This window comes from Arvicola amphibius, chromosome 5 (assembly GCF_903992535.2).
Source record: "Arvicola amphibius chromosome 5, mArvAmp1.2, whole genome shotgun sequence".
Lineage (NCBI taxonomy): Eukaryota > Metazoa > Chordata > Mammalia > Rodentia > Cricetidae > Arvicola > Arvicola amphibius.
Genome location: NC_052051.1, coordinates 402444 through 419508, shown reverse-complemented (window position 1 = coordinate 419508; position 17065 = coordinate 402444). Strand labels below are relative to the sequence as shown.

The window sequence follows — 17065 nt, the reverse complement described above, 5'->3', positions numbered from 1 at the left end:
CAAGTGCTTTTAACCACTGTGTCATCTCTCCAGTCCCAGCTTGCTATAACTGACTTTTGTGTGTATCTAAGTGCCAAGTCATTTTGCAACATAGTGTGCTTATGTGCACCACATGGTATACTATGTCTTGTGTGTTTGTGTTAGTGGGGGATTATGCATTAGTATCTGTGTCCTTGGATAATTATATCTGTGCATATGGGGATGTTATATATCTTTGTAGGTATCATTGTTTCTGACCAAATATGCAAATATGAACCAGGTGGTGGTGGCACATGCCTTTAATCCCAGCACTCGGGAGGCAGAGACCAGCCTGGACTACAGACCCAGTGTCAGAACAGGCTCCAAAGCTGCACAGAGAAACACTGTCTCGATAAACAAAGAAAAATGCAAGTGTGTTTGTATGTATTCAGGCATGTCTGCAAGGCATGTCTGTGGTGTTCCTATTTTCATGTCTGATCGTTGTGTTCAGGATGTGTGCTTCATGTGTATGTATTCAGGGCTGTCAGGCCTGGCTGAAAAGTGAGCCCCAACAGATGACAGTGTTAAATTCCTAAACCTGTAGTGATACTTTATATGGAAAAAAAAAAAAGAGTCTTTTTAGATGTGACTGAAGTTCTTGAGATCTATCTGGATTACCCAAGTGGTCCCTAAATTTAAAGGGGATATGTGAGAGTCTGAAGAGAGTGATCACGGAAATAGATTAGTGATGTAGCTTGAGCCCAGGAATACCAGACAAATACAATAGATAAGGATTCTTCTCTACTTTTAGAGGACCTCTGTTTCTGTGCTGGGAATCAAACCTAGGCCTGGGTCACAAACCATGTCCAAGCTTCAGTCCCAGACCATGAACCAACATGAACCCACTGTTACATCAGCTCCAGAGAGCCTCATTCCATGTACCCAAGTTGTTGTTCTGAGTGTGTCAGGGCTCTTGTGTCCCCAGTTGGGGTAACATCCACCTCTACCCTAAGTGGTGTCCAGGAGTTACCAGGTAGGTCTCTAGAATGTAACACTACTGCCCTCTAGTGGTTCTATCTATAGGCACCGTCCTAGACACCCCTTTGTGCCTCAGAGATCCAACACCTGGTGGCTTTTGAGAACCAGATTTATTTCTGATTTTTTTTTTTTTTTTTTTGGTCAGAGTATAAAAAGGTGATCAAAAACCAAGGAAGACAGGACAGGAGCATAGGGTAGAAAAGACAGAGGAGAGAGAAAGGAGGGGGAGAGAGAGAGAGAGAGAGAGAGAGAGAGAGAGAGAGAGAGAGAGAGAGAGAACGAGCGCACACTCTGGTTGCAGGAACAAGGACTGGGGAATTCTAAAAGCAGGCAGACACAACAAGGTGGCCCTCCCATGGGTGGAAGGCGTACGGGATGGGAGATGCCAGGTCAGTGGCCTAAATTAACAATAATGAGCAACCTTGAATTGAGGCCAGCTTCTGGCACACAGAGGGGACTGGAGGCCAAGCCTCAACTGTCCCTGAGATTTTAGGATCCCTGGGAGAGTTAGCAGATGGCAGATTGAGAGGGAGCTGCCAGGGACATCCTCGCTATCCTTCTTCCTGGCAGCACTACCCCCCAAATAGCCAAGGAAGAGTTGTTCAGGTATCTGGTGACATATGAGAGGAACAGCCCTCCATAATTTTCTTATAAAATTATACAGGTTTTCTTGGGAAAGCTATAGAGAGGTATGCGTGTATGTACACACGTTTCTTCAAGATGGTCTCTAAGAGCCAGAGAATAGGGAACATTGCTGAACAAGTGGGCTATGCATGGAGTCACCTGTACAGCCCTGGAGTCTGTGTTGTACCACATACTGACTTTGGAGATTGAGCATCTTGGACCCCTCTCAACTTCAGTTCTCATGAGTGGATAGGATATGCTGAAGTTTCACAATCACTGAGTGACACACATGGTATCATACCTAGCTGGGCTGATGACCATCACTGTGGACAACAGGTTGGGTCTGCTGTACTCTGAGAGGGTTAGGGAAGGGATACGCCTGAAAAGAGAGTCAAGAAAACTTGTCCTGCTGTGTTGCTGACCTGGACATGTCTGGGAAAAACACAGAACTGAAAGACTTAAGGGGAGGACTCAGGACTCAGAGGATGGGGGATGGTCACATGTTGGAAGGAGCATAAATAAAACAGACTCCCTGGGAGTCTGGGGACATTCAAACCCCACGCTTGCTCCAGGCAGCTGCCCTGTTTGCTGCCAGCAGCACCAGGGGGTAGACCTGGGCTTGGATCCCAGAAGAAGGATCTTCAAGCAGGCAGCAACTACCCAGCCAGCCAGAGGACAGAACCTATAGTGCCTCTCCAGAAGAACCTGGAACTGGCAATCCTGTCCCCTCCCTGTTCACTGGGCTAAGTTTAGCCACTAGGGTATCTTGCAGGATCCAAAGGGGCTGTAGGGCCAGCTCTGCCTCATCCTTGGCTGTGGGCTCTGGTCACAGTGTTGGGGTCTGGGGTCCAAGTTTAGGCAGCAGCTAGGACATGTTTCCGAAGGAAGCTGTAGGATGGATAGGAGGGAGAGTTGGATTTCTGGTAACACCCCAGGATGGTCCTTACCAGATGCCCCTAGCCACCCTTCTACAGTCAGAATAGTCATCCTACACCCTCAGCATAGTTCCTTCCCCTCACCTTGGCTGAGCAGCTGCAGGCTCCGCCCCTCCTCACGCACTTGCAGGTGGAGCACCTGCTGTAGCACCTCCTGCCTCTGGGCCTCTTGGGTCAACCCCATTCTCTGCAGCTTATCTGCATTCAGTCGAAGCAGAGCTCGGCCTAGGGAGAAAGAAGGAAGAAGGCAGGGAGGTAAACAGAGGCAAGGCAGATGGGCCACTTGATAGACTCTCCATCAAGATAAAACAAAACACAAGAAAGCAGAGCAGATATCCAGGGGTTCTTAAAGGGAGAAGGGCAGAGAGAAAAACAAGACTGATCAAAAGATAGAGGCCAATCAAAGAAGCATTAAAGACAGAGCAGAGAGACTGGGAGAGGCAGAGAGAGACACACACAACAGAGGCACAGAAAAGAGGCTGATTCAAGGATACAGGTGGAGACAAGGAAGATCAAGTGAGGTGGAGGCTCTCTCTCTCTCTCTCTCTCTCTCTCTCGCACCCTGATCCTCCCTAACCCATGACCCACCATACCAGTGATGGCATGCTGGGAGAATGCCTCGACATAGACGAGGTAGTTGTGAGGACAATGCTTCTTGAGCCACTTGCACACATCCTGCTGACTCCACAAGACCACTGGCCTCGTCAGGCCACCCAGTGAAGGGCTTGTATGGTACAAGCCATAGTGATCAGAGTATAGCCGGGCCTGCAGGTGGAGAGGTAAGGTCAGCAGAATGAAGGTGATCAAAATTGAGAGCAAGGGTTAAGATCAGGTGAGGTAGGTAGGTACCTGAGGGGTCTCTGAGCCTGGCTGTTGAAGGAGCTTGATTGGCCTGCTGCCGGATGCCCTCTGGCTACGGGAGTCATGCCAGGTGAGGCTGGTGCCTGGTGTCCGAGGCAGGTGGCAGGGTATGTTCTCAGCCGACACTGTGTGCTCTAGGAGGGTCTGACAGAAGCTGAAATGGGCAGTGGCTGTATGCAGGGATTCCTAGTCAGAGTGGTCAGGGGTAGGCTCCTCTCCTGTGAGCCATCTTCCTGACAAGTAAATCTTTTCTCTACCAATGAGTGGGTAATTTCTCCTCTGGGGGAATCTCAAGCCCCTGAGGTGGAAGAAAATGTGCAAGAGTTGTCTTTGTTTATTTATTTGTTTATTTATTATGTATATAATATTCTGTCTGTGTGTATGCCTGCAGGCCAGGAGAGGGCACCAGACCCCATTACATATGGTTGTGAGCCACCATGTGGTTGCTGGGAATTGAACTCAGGACCTTTGGAAGAGCAGGTAATGCTCTTAACCTCTGAGCCATCTCTCCAGCTCAAGAGTTGTCTTGAAGACTTCCTTCAGAGGATAAAGTGGACATGCCTTTCCCTTTATCAGCTGATATCTCACACTCTGCCTCTAAGTGTGCTTAGATTCAAGGATGCACTTCCTAAGCCAGGGGAGCCGTCTTCAGGGTTGCCCTTGTCTTGCTTAGGCTGACACACAAGCCTCCCACACGTCATTCAGGACCAGGGTGTATACACACATTTTGTCTTCAACAGTCACTAACTATGACTCATTGACAAAAAGTTTGAACTTTGGGGAAAGTTCCAGACAACAGGAACTTGCCAGACACATACTTGATTTCTCTTCTGTGTGGCTCCTTCAGGGCCTACCCCAGAACAACGAGTGTGAATGCCAGCTGGGACCAGATGTGCTGAGGACCTTCTTCCCCGCTAATTCATTGCACTTGTTAATGAGTTTTAGAGTCATTGATAGGAATTACTACTGACATGAGTCTGGGGACGACCAATGTCTGGATCCCTAAGGCTTGCCCAGGTCTTGGTGCACAAAAAGCACCCATAAACACTTTATATGGACAGATGACTCAATGTGGTAACTGCAAGCCAATAGAAGAAAGAAGGTGGGCTTAAGAAGCCTGTGGCCACCACTCTGAGGTAGCCTGTACTACTGTAAGACTTATTCTAAGGGAGCAAAGTCCAGGGAATAGGTTTTATAGTCTGAGGGCTTTTCAGGGCCTTCCCTGGATTAGGGCTAGAATGCATCTCATAAGGGAAACCAGTCTAACGTCTTAGCCACAGCCAGTCGCACCTGCCAGGGCTGCCCAGGCCCCGCCTGTTTCCTCTCTGCACTGGGTCAGGGTCTGTTTTCCCCAGTATCAACCTCTGAGTTATATGCCTCTTGGCCCCAACGTTAGGGTTTGGGGAGGGTTTTCTCTGTGTGAAGTAAAGGGTAATCAGAGCGCGGTGTCAGCTTTGTGAAGAAGCTCCTGCCAGTCATCCCCACCCCAAGCCAAGGCCTGAGACTGACCGCCGCCCTTCTGCCCCGTAATGCTGGACAAAGACTTTCCCGTGGTGGCCGCCCCCGTAAACCCTCTGAGTCCAGCCCCAATGCTCTTCTTGGGCCGCGTACCCCTCCCGCTCTCACCCAACCGCCCACGATATTCCTGCTCCTGGGTGCAATCCCAGCTCACCGTCCACATCCGGGCGCTCCCCGAAGCCTGTACGCACAGCCCCGGCGCGAGCTCGCGGGGGGCTCAGCTTTGACCTCAGCTCGGTGAACATGGAGCCCGCCAGTACGCGGCTCGGGTACACGCCCCTCGCGGAGTACTAGGCGGCCAGTGTGGCCGATGGGCAACGCGCACCGCGTCCCCACCCGCCGGAGCCGGCCGAGCCCGAGCCGGTCTCTGCGGCCCGGGAGTCTGCGCGGCAAAGCACCTGCCGCCCAGCCCTGGGCGCAAGGCGCGCTCCGGGAGCTCGGAGGTGTATCGGCGGCGCGCCGGGCTGCGAATGCTGAGGGTGTCCGCCAGGGCAAAAGGCGTCCTTGCGCACCTGGGTACGACTCCGCGGGCAAGCCTCTTCTGCAGTGTGCTGGAGGGTCTTTGTAGCTGGCAAGCGAGGAACTGTCGGTCCCCTCGGTGTGGTAATAGTGGGGGCCCTAACCACACCTGTGGCCTTTTACTTACCGTGTCCAGCCAAGGACCGGATCAATCTCTCCCCAACACCCGTGTGTCCTAACTTATTCATCTTTTAAATTTTTTTTTAATTTTTTTTATTTTTTTTTATCTTTTAAAATTTTTATGAATGTTTTGCCTGAATGTATACGTCTGTGCACCATGCACGTACCTGGTGCCCAGAAGCATACATGGGTCCCCTGCCACTGTATGGTCAGCTGTGAGCTGCCATGTGGGTGAACCCTCTGCAATAAATAAATAAATAAATAAATAAATAAATAAATAAATAAATAAAGAGAAGTGCTCTTAATCACTGAGCTGTATCTCCAGCCCCATTTGCTTATTCTTTACTGGAGCATTCTCTTTTCTTAGACCCACTTCCCAGAGACACTAGCTGTGGGCCACTTTGCTTTGAACCCCAAGCGGCACTACGCCTCTCTGTTGAGCCCCTGAATCAGGCTCAGTTCCCAGGGGTTCAGTGTTCAGAGTCAATCCTGTTCCTAAGAACTTGAGGCAAGAATAGTTGAGTCAGTACCCCACTAAAAGACATTTGACGCAGAAGTCTGGTTGCCTGGTCCAGCATAGCGTGTAGGCCACAGCAACTTGCAGCTTTTCCTGTTTGCCCCTAGAGCCTGATGCTCTCCCCAGGTGTGTGGCTGGTGTAAGGGCAAAGAGGCAGATTCTATCTCAACAGGTTGAGACTGCTTTATTAAAACACTGAGGGGCCCCAACCATTTCACCGGATGAAAGGGGAGAGAATACAGAAAGGCTGGGGCAGACAGACAGACACACACATTTAGTTGCTACCAGGAAGTTTTGGATTTAACTGGGGGCAGGGTTGTTTTCCAAACCCCTCACAAATTGCTTCTGCAGGTAGAGCCCACTGTCTCTGGGGCTAGGCAATTCTTCATAGCTTGGAGCTATTGCCCAGAACAGTCTGACCTGAGGCTATTATTACCCAACAGGAGGGACTGACATTGTCTTGCAGGTCGAATTGCACAGAGGCAGAAAATATCTGTGTAGAGTACAGTGGTGCGCGTCCACTCAAGTCACTGGGCACACAATCACTCCCAAGCTTGTGACGCCGGCCCACGCACTCGTTCTCCAAAGGCAAACTCGGGTTAGACGGCAACGGGGTGGGGTGCGGGGTCCCGACTCTGAACGCTGAGCGCGCAAAGCAGAGTGCACGCAGTCTCTCGACAGTCGGTGGCCACACAGTACAGCCAGTCAAGTCGGAAGTCCTGGTTAAGTTCGCTCAATCGGTCTTCTAAGGCCAGGAGGGTTCCTGAGCATTTGTGTTAAATGCTGGATCAGACCGCGTCCCGTTCCCAGCACTGCAACAGAGCGCATGACCCTTGCGCCCGCCTACGCGGCCCTCGGCGCTAATAGTGGCTTGTGCGCGCACGCGTGCTCGTCTTCCACAGCAACCCCACCCGGCAGCCACGACCGGAAATGCTTTGCAAACCCACATCTTTGACTTCCGCCGAAGCTCTGAGTGGGCGGGGCTTGTCGCTGCCCCCCCCCCCCCACACACACTCTCTACTTCCGGGGCGCGGGCGACGTAGTGCTTGTGTCTCTTCAGCTGCGACACCGGGAGGATTCTGCGCCTCCTGCCGCGTACCTGCACCTCTATCTTTCTCTGCCTTGGCCAACAACACCACCATGAACAAGAAGAAAAAGCCTTTCCTGGGCATGCCCGCGCCCCTCGGCTACGTACCTGGGCTGGGCCGGGGGTAAGGCAGTGGGCGGAACTTGTACCAGGACGGGTGGCAGCTCGCTTTAGGCCTAGTTGAGAACTATACTAGTGACCACTAGGGCTACGGAGAGAGACTGCGTCTCAAAACAAAACAAACAACAACAGAAAAAGTGCCTGGGAGGCAGGGCGCAGTGGGGTGGTGGGAGTATTTAGCATCTTTGAGTTGGAGACCCGTCTGATCTACTTAGCAATTCCCAAGATAGCTAGGTCTACATTGCGAGTTCCGAGACAGCCAGGATTACTTAAAGAAACCTTGTCTCAAAACAAAAACAAGATTAACGTTCATCGCCACATAGTCCGGTAGGCGCTAGGTAATTTGGCATAATGCCTGCCAGACACGGTGGCCTTTTTTGTCAGAATAAACGGGTCCATGAGGTCTGGGTCCATGAGGTCTGACTGCCACCCTTAGATGTGAATCAGATTTCAGGGATTACGCAGGGGTTTGAGCCTCAGTGTTTTGGTGTTTGAAGTAATATGCATGAAGCAAGTTGGCTGTAAGGAGCACTTAGTCTGGTGTGTATAGTAGGAGAGTGCTACTTCTTTATTCCTAAGCATCTTTTTCCTTTAGGACGTGTGGCCATAGGTCACCTGTTAAAATTCTCATCTCTTGGGACAGGGATGGCCTATGCCTGCCAACCGTAGGGCATTGGGTGAATAAATAGCGTTTGTCCTATTCCTTTATGCATTTGATTAGACGTATTTGATTAGATACTCTTGGTAATAGTATTTAGAAGGGGAGCAGTCACACCCATCGTCAGATGACCTGAATTCACTAGAAGAGGTTTGGTGTTTGTATAAAGCACACAAAGAGGAACAGAAATCAAGAGATACTCACCAGTGTAGCATTTTAGTCAGGTTTACAAAGAGGATTTTGAAGTGTCAGATTTGGGAGAAGTAAAGAAAAGTGGAATTTGTGCCATGGGGTGGTGGTGCATGCCTTTAATCCCAGCAATTGGGAGCCAGAAGCCAGCCTGGTCTACAGAGCTAGTTCGAGGATAGTCAAGGCTATACAGAGAAACCCTGTCTCAAAAAACAATCAGAAAGTGGAATAAAAAGGCAAGTATGTAGCTGGTGAGATTGCTCAGTGGGTAAAGGCTCTGTCAAGCCTGAGTTTGATCCCCAGAATCCACATGGTAGAAGGGGCGAACTGATTCTCTGACGTTGTCTTCTGACCTCTACACATGTGCCAGGTCACACACACTAAATAAATAAATAATAAAAAGTTTTAAAAGGCAGCTGGAGGTGTAGCCAGGTGTACCATGCCACAGCCCTAGGTTGATTCCAGCGCCTTGCTCAACATCTTTAATAAAGATAGAAGGGAGTAGCCTGAGGTGGCTCAGCAGTTAGAGCACTTGAGTTCCATTGCCAGCACCCGCATTAGGTGACTCACAGCTTGCTTGTAACTGCAGTTCCAAAGGCACTGGTAACTTCTGACTTCCACAGGCACCTGCATGCATGTGGTGTGTATAAAAACACAGTTTCACACACATACACATAAGTAAAAATAAATTCAAGATGAAAAGATCAGTTTCAACGAGGCCAGAAAAGAAAGGGATCCAGAATAGTGGGGTTGACCGCAAGAAGAACGGAGCTGGAGGCTACAGGAGCCTTAGCGCTAGGATGGAGCTCCCGTAGTTTATCGGCTACTTTTTATTTTTAATCTTTGGTTTTGGTTTTTTTGAGAAAGGGCTTCTTTATGTACCCCTGGCTGTCCTGGAACTTGCTCTATAGATCAAGCTGTCCTCGAACTCAGAGACATCTGCCTGCCTCTGCCTCCCAAATGCTGGTATTAAAGGTGTGCACCACTACCTGGCTGTGCTACATTGAGAGTTGAAGCAGAGTAGATTGGGGGCAGGGATGTTAAACGGATTTTTGGGTGTGGCAGGAGTTGTGGTCTTGAGCAATTTGGGGATGCACAGGATGGAGAGAACTCAAGGGAGAAAGAGATGATTGTGTAGTGTCTCTTACGGAATGGCTGTTAATGGCTGATCATCCTGGAACAGCTGCAGAGTGCATAGAAGGAAGCTCAGTTTGGGCCTGGATGAAAGTGGAGAGGTCGTGCTCAACAGGCAATTGAAAATGGGAGGCCAGAACTGGAGAGGAGGGACTTCTGAAGGCCTGGAGGAGAAATGGAGACACCTTGGGGTGAAGAAAACTTTCTCTTACCTACTCATTGTAGGTTAAAAGCAAACAAGAAGACCAGTTATTGGATAAGCGTGCATTGGAGGCTCCCAGGAGCATAAGAAGTGATGTCACTAAACAGGGATCAGAAGGAAGCATAGGATCAGGGTCACTCCAGTAATGATGTCTTTGGGCTTCCTTCAGTGCCACTGGCTTCACCACCCGGTCGGATATTGGGCCTGCCCGGGATGCAAACGATCCTGTGGATGATCGCCATGCCCCACCGGGGAAGAGAACTGTGGGGGACCAGATGAAGAAAAATCAGGCAGCTGATGATGATGATGAGGATCTGAATGATACCAACTATGATGAGGTGATTTTTTTTTTGAATGGCTTTTAAAGCTTCCCTCCTTCCCTCCCTCCCTCCCTCCCTCCCTCCCTCCCTCCCTCCCTCCCTTCTTTCCTCCTTTGTTTTTTGAGATGATTTCTTTGTGTAGCCTTGACTGACCTAGAACTATCCCAATCTGGTCTTGATCTCACAGAGGTCTACCTGCTTCTGCTTCTTGAGTGCTAGCATCACCACCTGTCTGCTTCTGTTGTCTTTAAATTATGTGTATGAGATTGTGTCTGTGTACATGATTGCATGTGCCTGAACCTTCTGACCTGGGCCATCTCTTTAGCTCCTTTCCTAAATTTTACGATACTATTTTTCCAAGTTCCTGTTGGAAGGTTGGCTGTTCTCGCTAGCTTTATCTTGTGCAGGTAGCAACAGGTGCAGTGGCTATGCTAAACCCAGAAGACAGCATTTCACAGCATACTCTCCATCTCCTGCTCTTAAATTCTTCCTAATGCCCTTCAGTGATTTAAGGGGGAATGATATAGAGATCCTGTTTTAGGTATAAACACTTACTGCATTTATTTTTCTTTGCACGTTGACCATTTGTTAGTTTCTTCATTAACTGTTATCCATTGCAGAAAGGTTTTATGGTAAAGATTAAGAGCAGCACTGATCTATGCGTATGAACATAAGGAGAAGGCAGTTTGCACTGCTGTAAGGAGATACTCTCGTAGGGTCAGAACACTACATGTTGGTGTTTTTCCTGGATGTTCCTCTGTAACAGGAGGAGGAGAGGGCCTGCTTTTCGTCCCCGGAGCAGGGCCCCTTGTTCCATCCCAGCCGCCCAGATAGCTTACACCCGAAATAACCACACAGAAACTGTATTAATTAAATCACTGCCTGGCCCATTATCTCTAGCCTCTTATTGGCTAACTCTCACATCTTGATTTAACCCATTTCTAATAATCCGTGTTCACCACAAGGTCGTGGCTTACCGGGAAAGATTCAGCATGTCTGACCTGGCAGCTCCATAGCAGTTCTCTGCTTTTTCCTCCCAGAATTCAGTTCTGTCTTCTCCACCTACCCTGTCACCAGGCCCAAAGCAATTTCTTTACTAACCAATGAAAGTAACATACAAACAGAAGGACCTCCTACACCATTCCTCAGTGTAGATGCTGATGCTGACTTTATTGTTGAATTTTGTTGCTTGGTACAGGCAACTGAGATCTTTCAAGGGACTTTTTTTCTTCAAGACAGGGTTTTGCTGTAGTTGTCAAGCCTATCCAGGCTGACCTCGAACTCAGAGATCCGCCTGCCTCTGCTGGGATTAAAGGTACGAGCCACCACCACCTGGCTTCAAGAGTTTTTTTTCTAAGTGTCTAAGGAACATCTTTCCTTTGAGAAAAAATGTTTTGTAGAATGTTAATTTTGAAATAATTTTAAACTTGCAGGAACTTGGAAAAATAGTATCGTAAAATTTAGGAAAGGAGCTAAAGAGACGGCCCAGGAGTTTGGAGGACTTGCTGCTCCTCCACAGGGACAGGGCTTTAGTCCATCAGTTTGCTCACACTGCTTGTAACTGCATTTCCAGGGGATCCAGTGTCTTCTTCTGACCTCTGTGGTTGTCTGCACACGTATTCCTACAAGCACGTGTGTAGACACAGACATACACACACACACACACACACACACACACACACACGTAAATAAAATAAGGCAGTTGTGGTGATATATGCCTTTAATCCTAGTATTTAGGAGGCAGGGGCTGGTGGGTCTCTGTGAATTTGAGGCCAGCCTGGTCTACATAAAGTATTCCAGGCTTGTCAGGGATGCGTAGTGAGATCCTGTCTCAAGATAAATAAAATAAAATATTGAGAATAAATGAAAAGATTACTAGGCATACTGGTCTGTGCCTTTAATTCCTGCACGTAGAAGGCAGAGGCCGGTGGACCTCTTGTGGGTTCAAGACTAGTCTGTTCTACATAGCAAGTTCCAGGCCAGCCAGAGCTACATCATGAGATCTTGTCTTCAGAAAAAAAGTTCTATGCTCACTCAATTTTGTCACATCTTACACAATTTAGTAAATTATAGAGACCTTTTAATTAATATTAGCACTATATTAACTAAACTACAGATTTTATTTTAGTTTTACAATATTTCTATAAATATTCTTCTGTCATAGAACCTGGTCTAGGATTTCCCGATGAATTTTGTCTTTTTTGTGTGCTGGTTAATTTGAACTGTCAGTTGGCATAATCTGAATCACCTGGAAGAGAGTCTCAATAAGGAAATGCTCAGGCCAGGCTGGCCTGTGGGCATGCCTGTTGGGGTTTGTCTTGATTATTGTTTGAGGTGGGCAAACACCCTGAATGTAGGTGGCACCATTCCATGGCTGACCCCTGAATTGTATAAGGGTGAAGAAAGCTATCTGAGCAGAAGCAAGTGAGGGTGTGTTTATTTTCTGCCCTTGACTGTGGATGTGTGTGGTCAGCTCTCTCAAAGCCTCTCCTGCCATGATTTCTGTGCAGTGATGGTCTGTAACCTGGGGTCCAGAGTCAGATAAACCCTTTCCTCCCTAATTTGTTGTTTGTTTGGCCACAGTGTTATGTGTTGTGTAGCCTTGGCTGTCCTGGAACTTATTCTGTAGACCATGCTGGCTTTGAACTGGAGATCTGCCTGCCTCTGCCTCTCAAGTGCTGGGATTAAAGGTGTGCGCTTCCACTGCCCAGCTCCTAAATTATTTTTTAGCCAGGGCATTTTATCACAGCAACACAAAAGAGCTATTATGGTTAGTTTCTTCCAGCTGGAATAGCTCCTCTGGATATGAGTGTTCTGCTTTCTGTGCTGGTGGGAAAGCTGACCCTTTATTTGTGTCGTTTGGTTCTTAGTTTAATGGCTATGCTGGGAGCCTCTTCTCAAGTGGGCCTTACGAGAAAGATGATGAGGAAGCAGATGCTATTTACGCAGCTCTGGATAAAAGGATGGATGAAAGAAGAAAAGAAAGAAGGTACGTTATTTCATACTATGCTTATCCAACTTCCAGACAACATAAATTTTCTTTTTGTTGTATTTTATTTTGGGCTAGGAAGAAAGTTGCAAAACTTGTCTATACGTCTACTTGACTTCAGAGGCTACGTGGGCCTTGGGTCTGTAACACCTGTTCTGCATAACTGGGTATTTCCAGAATAGCCTCAAGGCTTAGACTAAAGCTGCCACAAAGGGAGCAGAATTTTGGGTATTGCTTTGACTATGATCAGGGACAGGGTCTCACTGTGAAGCTTGACTGGCCTAGAGCTCACAGAGATCTTTCTGCTTCTGTCATCTTAGTGTATGCACCACCACGTCCACTTGGGTCACCCTTGCTATGTAGCTCTGTATGTTCTGGAACTCTGTGGAGACCATGCTAACTTTGAACTGAGAGATCCACCTACCTTTGCTTCCCAAATGCTGGGACTAGAGGTGTGGGCCACTATGCCCACCTTTGGGGTTTTTTGTTTTGTTTGATTTTTTTTAAATATTTCTTTCTTTATTTATTATGTATACAGCTAGCCAGAAGAGGGCACCAGACCTCATTACAGATGGTTGTGAGCCACCATGTGGTTGCTGGGAATTGAACTCAGGACCTTTGGAAGAGCAGGCAATGTTCTTAACCACTGAGCCATCTCTCCAGCCCTTGATTTTGTTTTTTCAGAAACCTGGGATCTTACCTTGTGTGGGCTATGCAGATACTTTTCCACCAAACTAACAGTAAACCCATACCTTTTCTTTGTTATTTATTTATTTGGCTTGTTTTGTGGTACTAAGGAATTGAATGTAACACCTCATATATGGCAGTCAAATTCTTGACACCTGAGGTATATCCTCAGCTTTTTTTCCCCTTTTCCTCCCTTTTTTTTTTAATTTTATTTTTTAAAATTTTTCTAGACAGAATTTCTCTGTGTAGAACTCAGAGATCTGCCTACTTCTGCCTCCTTAGTGCTGTGATTAAGGGTGTATGCCACTACTGCCCAGGTCCCCTTTAGAGCAGTATGACCTTTTAACACTAAGTAATTTCTCAGTCCTTTCTTTTCCCTTTCTGTTCTTGAGATGCTGTTTCATTATGTAATCCAGGTTGACCTTGAATTTATGGAAATCTCTTTCCTTGGCTTTCTGCATTATCAGATTTGTAGGCCTGTGTTATCACGCTCATTTTAGGATTGCCATCTTGAATATTTATTTATATTTATATGAATATTTTATATGCATGGATATATGTGTGTGTAGTTGGATTTTTTTGTAGGAATTATCTGCTGTGGAATAATCCTTTTGTACACTGAAGAATTGTCATTCATATTGCTTTAATAAAAAGCTGAATAGCCTATAAAGGGGCAGGAAATATAGGTGGGATGACCAAATCTGTGGATGCTGGGATGAAGAAGGGCAAAGTCAAAAAAATTACCAGCCAGACACAGAGGGAGCAGGAGATGAACATGCCATATTAATAAAGGTACCGCCATGTGGCAGAGTATAAATAAGGAATATGGGTTAACTTAAAATATGAGAGCTAGTTAATAATAAGCCTGAGCTATTGACCAACCGTTTATAATTAATATAAGCCCCGGTGTGTTTGAGCGACTGCAGGACAAGAAAACTCTGCCTACTACTGTCGGCTTCCCAGTACAGTAATGACGTGGAAACTCACTATTAAATATGAAAGCTTGGCAGATAGCTTTAACTTGTTTATAACTAGCTCTTATAACTTAAATTAACCTTTTATTAATTTACTTTCTGCCTCATGGCTTTTTCACCTCATCTCCACATTGCTCTTTCTGCTTGCTCTGCATCTCCTGGTGTCTCTGCCTTCTTTCCAGCATCCTTCCAGCCCAGAATTCCTGCCTAGCTATTGGCTGTTTAGCTTTTTATTAACTAACCAGTGACATATCATCACAGTGTACAAAAAGATTATTCTACAACATTTACCTTTTTTTGTCTAAATAAAAAGTTTTAACTCTAACATTGTAAAACTTATACAATAAGAACCATCAAGTAAGAATTACATTTTCTGTTTTGCATCCCATGTGCTAGGATTAAAGACCTGTTCCATGTGCCCAGTAGAAACCATACTTTGAGCCTGCCATAGTGGCACACACTTTTAATCCCAGTACTTGGGAAGCAGAGGCAGGCAGATGCCTAAATTCAAGGCCAGCTTCCTCTACAGTGAGAGTTCTAGGACAGCCAGGGCTGGCTATACAGAGAAACCATGTCTTGAAAAAAAATAAATAAACCATACTTTGAACTTTTACTTTTTTTGGAACTAGTAATATGGATAAGATAGTTAATAGGTTTTCTATACCCCAGTAATAGGTTTCTCTGTCAATGCAATAAGCCAGATCAAGCTGAGTTGGAAAAGAAAAGGAACAGGTTTATTTGAGCAGAGCAACTCCTAGGTGAGTCCTCCAGTCCCAGAAATGGGCGGAGAAGTCACACACCTGAACTAGAGCAGGGAGCTTATCTGGCCTGTAGGTGAGGGGTGATGATGTGTCCTACACAAGCTGGGTTCGTGCCCAAGTGTGGTCAAAAGCTGGAGTGTTTGGGCGGGGACTTAGGCTGCCGGTGCCTTCAGGGGAGGAGCTGCCATAGCCACTAAGAATTTGGAATTGGACTTTTTGGTTCTTGGTTCAGAGGTTCTCTGAGAAGGTGTGGTTTGGAGGGAGGGAGGGGGAAGGGAGGGAGGGAGAAAGAGACAGACAGAGACACAGGGATGGGACTATCTGGATTCAGCAGGAATGAGCTGAAGGTTCCAGCTCAACTCCCCACAGAGTTTCCTGGCAGCAGATGTAACTGTTTCTTCTGGTTTTTATGCTCAGCTCCTCTAAGGGAAGTTCTTTTCTGCACCTGTGAAAGAAGATCTTCACCCAAAACTCTTAAGAAAGAGATTTGGGAAGGAGGAGTCCAGGAGAGTGGCTGTCTCTGCCAGGGTAGTGAAGGACAGCCAGCAGTTGAACAGGCAGAGGGGCTTAAGTAGGGCTTCTTAGGGGCGGATTTTTCCCAGGGAGAAGATTTTCTGCTCAGAGATTGGCTGGTTTTCCTGTTCCAGGATTAGTGAGTTTAGTTTGTTCAGGGCAGAATTGGCTGTGGTTTCAGGGTCAGACTGTGTTTCTTTCACTGACTCTAGCTTTTTGGCTGTATTTTCAGGGCTAAGGTGTATTTTTTTCCCTGGCTCTGCTTCTAGGGCCAAAGTGGGTTCAGAGTTAGGGTGTGTTTCTTACGTTCTGGGTTCAAAGCTAAAAATGTTTCTTTCGCTGGCTCAGGTTTCAGATCCAGGGTATGTTTATTTCACTGGTTCTGGGTTCAGGGTCAGGGTTTTGTGCTCAGGGATTTACTGGGTTTTTTTTGACTGGCCCTTTTATCCTGCAGAATCTCTTAGAACTGGAGCTGTGGATAGCTGTGAGCCACCATGTGGGTCCTGGGAAATAAACCTGCCTTCTCTACAAGAACAAGCGCTCTAAGCCTGTATCTAATACTTCTCCAAACCCTACATCTAATATTTCTAATGCAGGCACTTTTGTTTTTCCTAGAGAGCAAAGGGAGAAAGAAGAGATTGAAAAATACCGAATGGAACGTCCCAAAATCCAGCAGCAGTTTTCAGATCTCAAGGTGAGCAGATGGGTTGGCACACTGGTCCTCAGGCCCAATGCTCTGCTGGTCTACACTGTTGAACCTTCACTAACTCTGCTCTATACTTAGAGGATTAATTGCTTAGGGAGGTTTGTGCTTCAGTATATTTGATCATCTGTCCTATGTTTTAAAAAACAAAGCTGCTGTGTTTTGGTTTTTTTAAAGATTCATTTGTTTATTTTATGTATGAGTGCTCTTATCTTCATATATGCTTTTGTGCCAGAAGAGGGCACCAGACCTCATTACAGATGGTTGTGAGCCACCATGTGGTGCTGGGAACTGAACTCAGGTCCTCTGGAAGAGCAGCCAGTGCTCTTAATCTCTGAGCCATTTCTCCAGCCCCTCTTGACTACTGTTAAAGGTGGGAAAAATAGTTTTTTTTTTTTTTATTAAATTTCTTTCCATTTAGGCATATGCTTTCTAAACTGCCTATTGGACTTTGACCTAATAATTTACAATTTAGTAAAATAGTACAAACTCAATGAATTGATTTCTCTAAATAAAATGGAAAACCAGGATTATCAGGATGGCTCAGCAGGTAAAGGCACTTGCTGTCAAGCCTAACAGCCTGAATTTGATTTCCAGGTCCCAGGTGGTGGAAAGCAAGAACCAAATCTTGCCATTGC

General features: G+C 46.8%; 2 protein-coding genes across 2 annotated transcripts in view; one reads left to right on the top strand and one right to left on the bottom strand.

Moving 5' to 3' along the window:
- Window positions 1-1142: 1142 nt before the first annotated feature.
- On the bottom strand, window positions 1143-5315 carry Samd10 (sterile alpha motif domain containing 10). Its single transcript, XM_038330674.1, has 5 exons — window positions 5089-5315; window positions 3405-3586; window positions 3149-3320; window positions 2640-2780; window positions 1143-2508 (listed from the first exon to the last, which is right to left on the bottom strand). The coding sequence occupies exons 1-5, from the start codon at window positions 5177-5179 to the stop codon at window positions 2486-2488; spliced, it is 609 nt and encodes a 202-aa protein (XP_038186602.1). The 5' UTR covers window positions 5180-5315; the 3' UTR covers window positions 1143-2485.
- A 1813-nt stretch (window positions 5316-7128) lies between these two features.
- Prpf6 (pre-mRNA processing factor 6) overlaps window positions 7129-17065 on the top strand; it is a 50253-nt gene continuing 40316 nt past the window's right edge. The window contains exons 1-4 of the mRNA XM_038329528.1: window positions 7129-7301; window positions 9650-9818; window positions 12671-12789; window positions 16340-16418. Of these exons, the coding sequence (XP_038185456.1) occupies window positions 7231-7301; window positions 9650-9818; window positions 12671-12789; window positions 16340-16418 (438 nt within the window). The 5' untranslated portion in view covers window positions 7129-7230. The remainder of the gene's footprint in view (window positions 7302-9649; window positions 9819-12670; window positions 12790-16339; window positions 16419-17065) is intronic.

What these genes read in the sequence shown, in the direction of transcription:
- Samd10 (XM_038330674.1), bottom strand. Translation starts at nt 5,179, where the DNA reads ATGTTCACCGAGCTGAGGTCAAAGCTGAGCCCCCCGCGAGCTCGCGCC. An exon ending in CAGGCTCAGAGACCCCTCAG is followed by an intron (nt 3,321 to 3,404) that starts GTACCTACCTAC and finishes CTCCACCTGCAG; the next exon opens with GCCCGGCTATACTCTGATCA. An exon ending in CTCCCAGCATGCCATCACTG is followed by an intron (nt 2,781 to 3,148) that starts GTATGGTGGGTC and finishes CTTTCTCCCTAG; the next exon opens with GCCGAGCTCTGCTTCGACTG.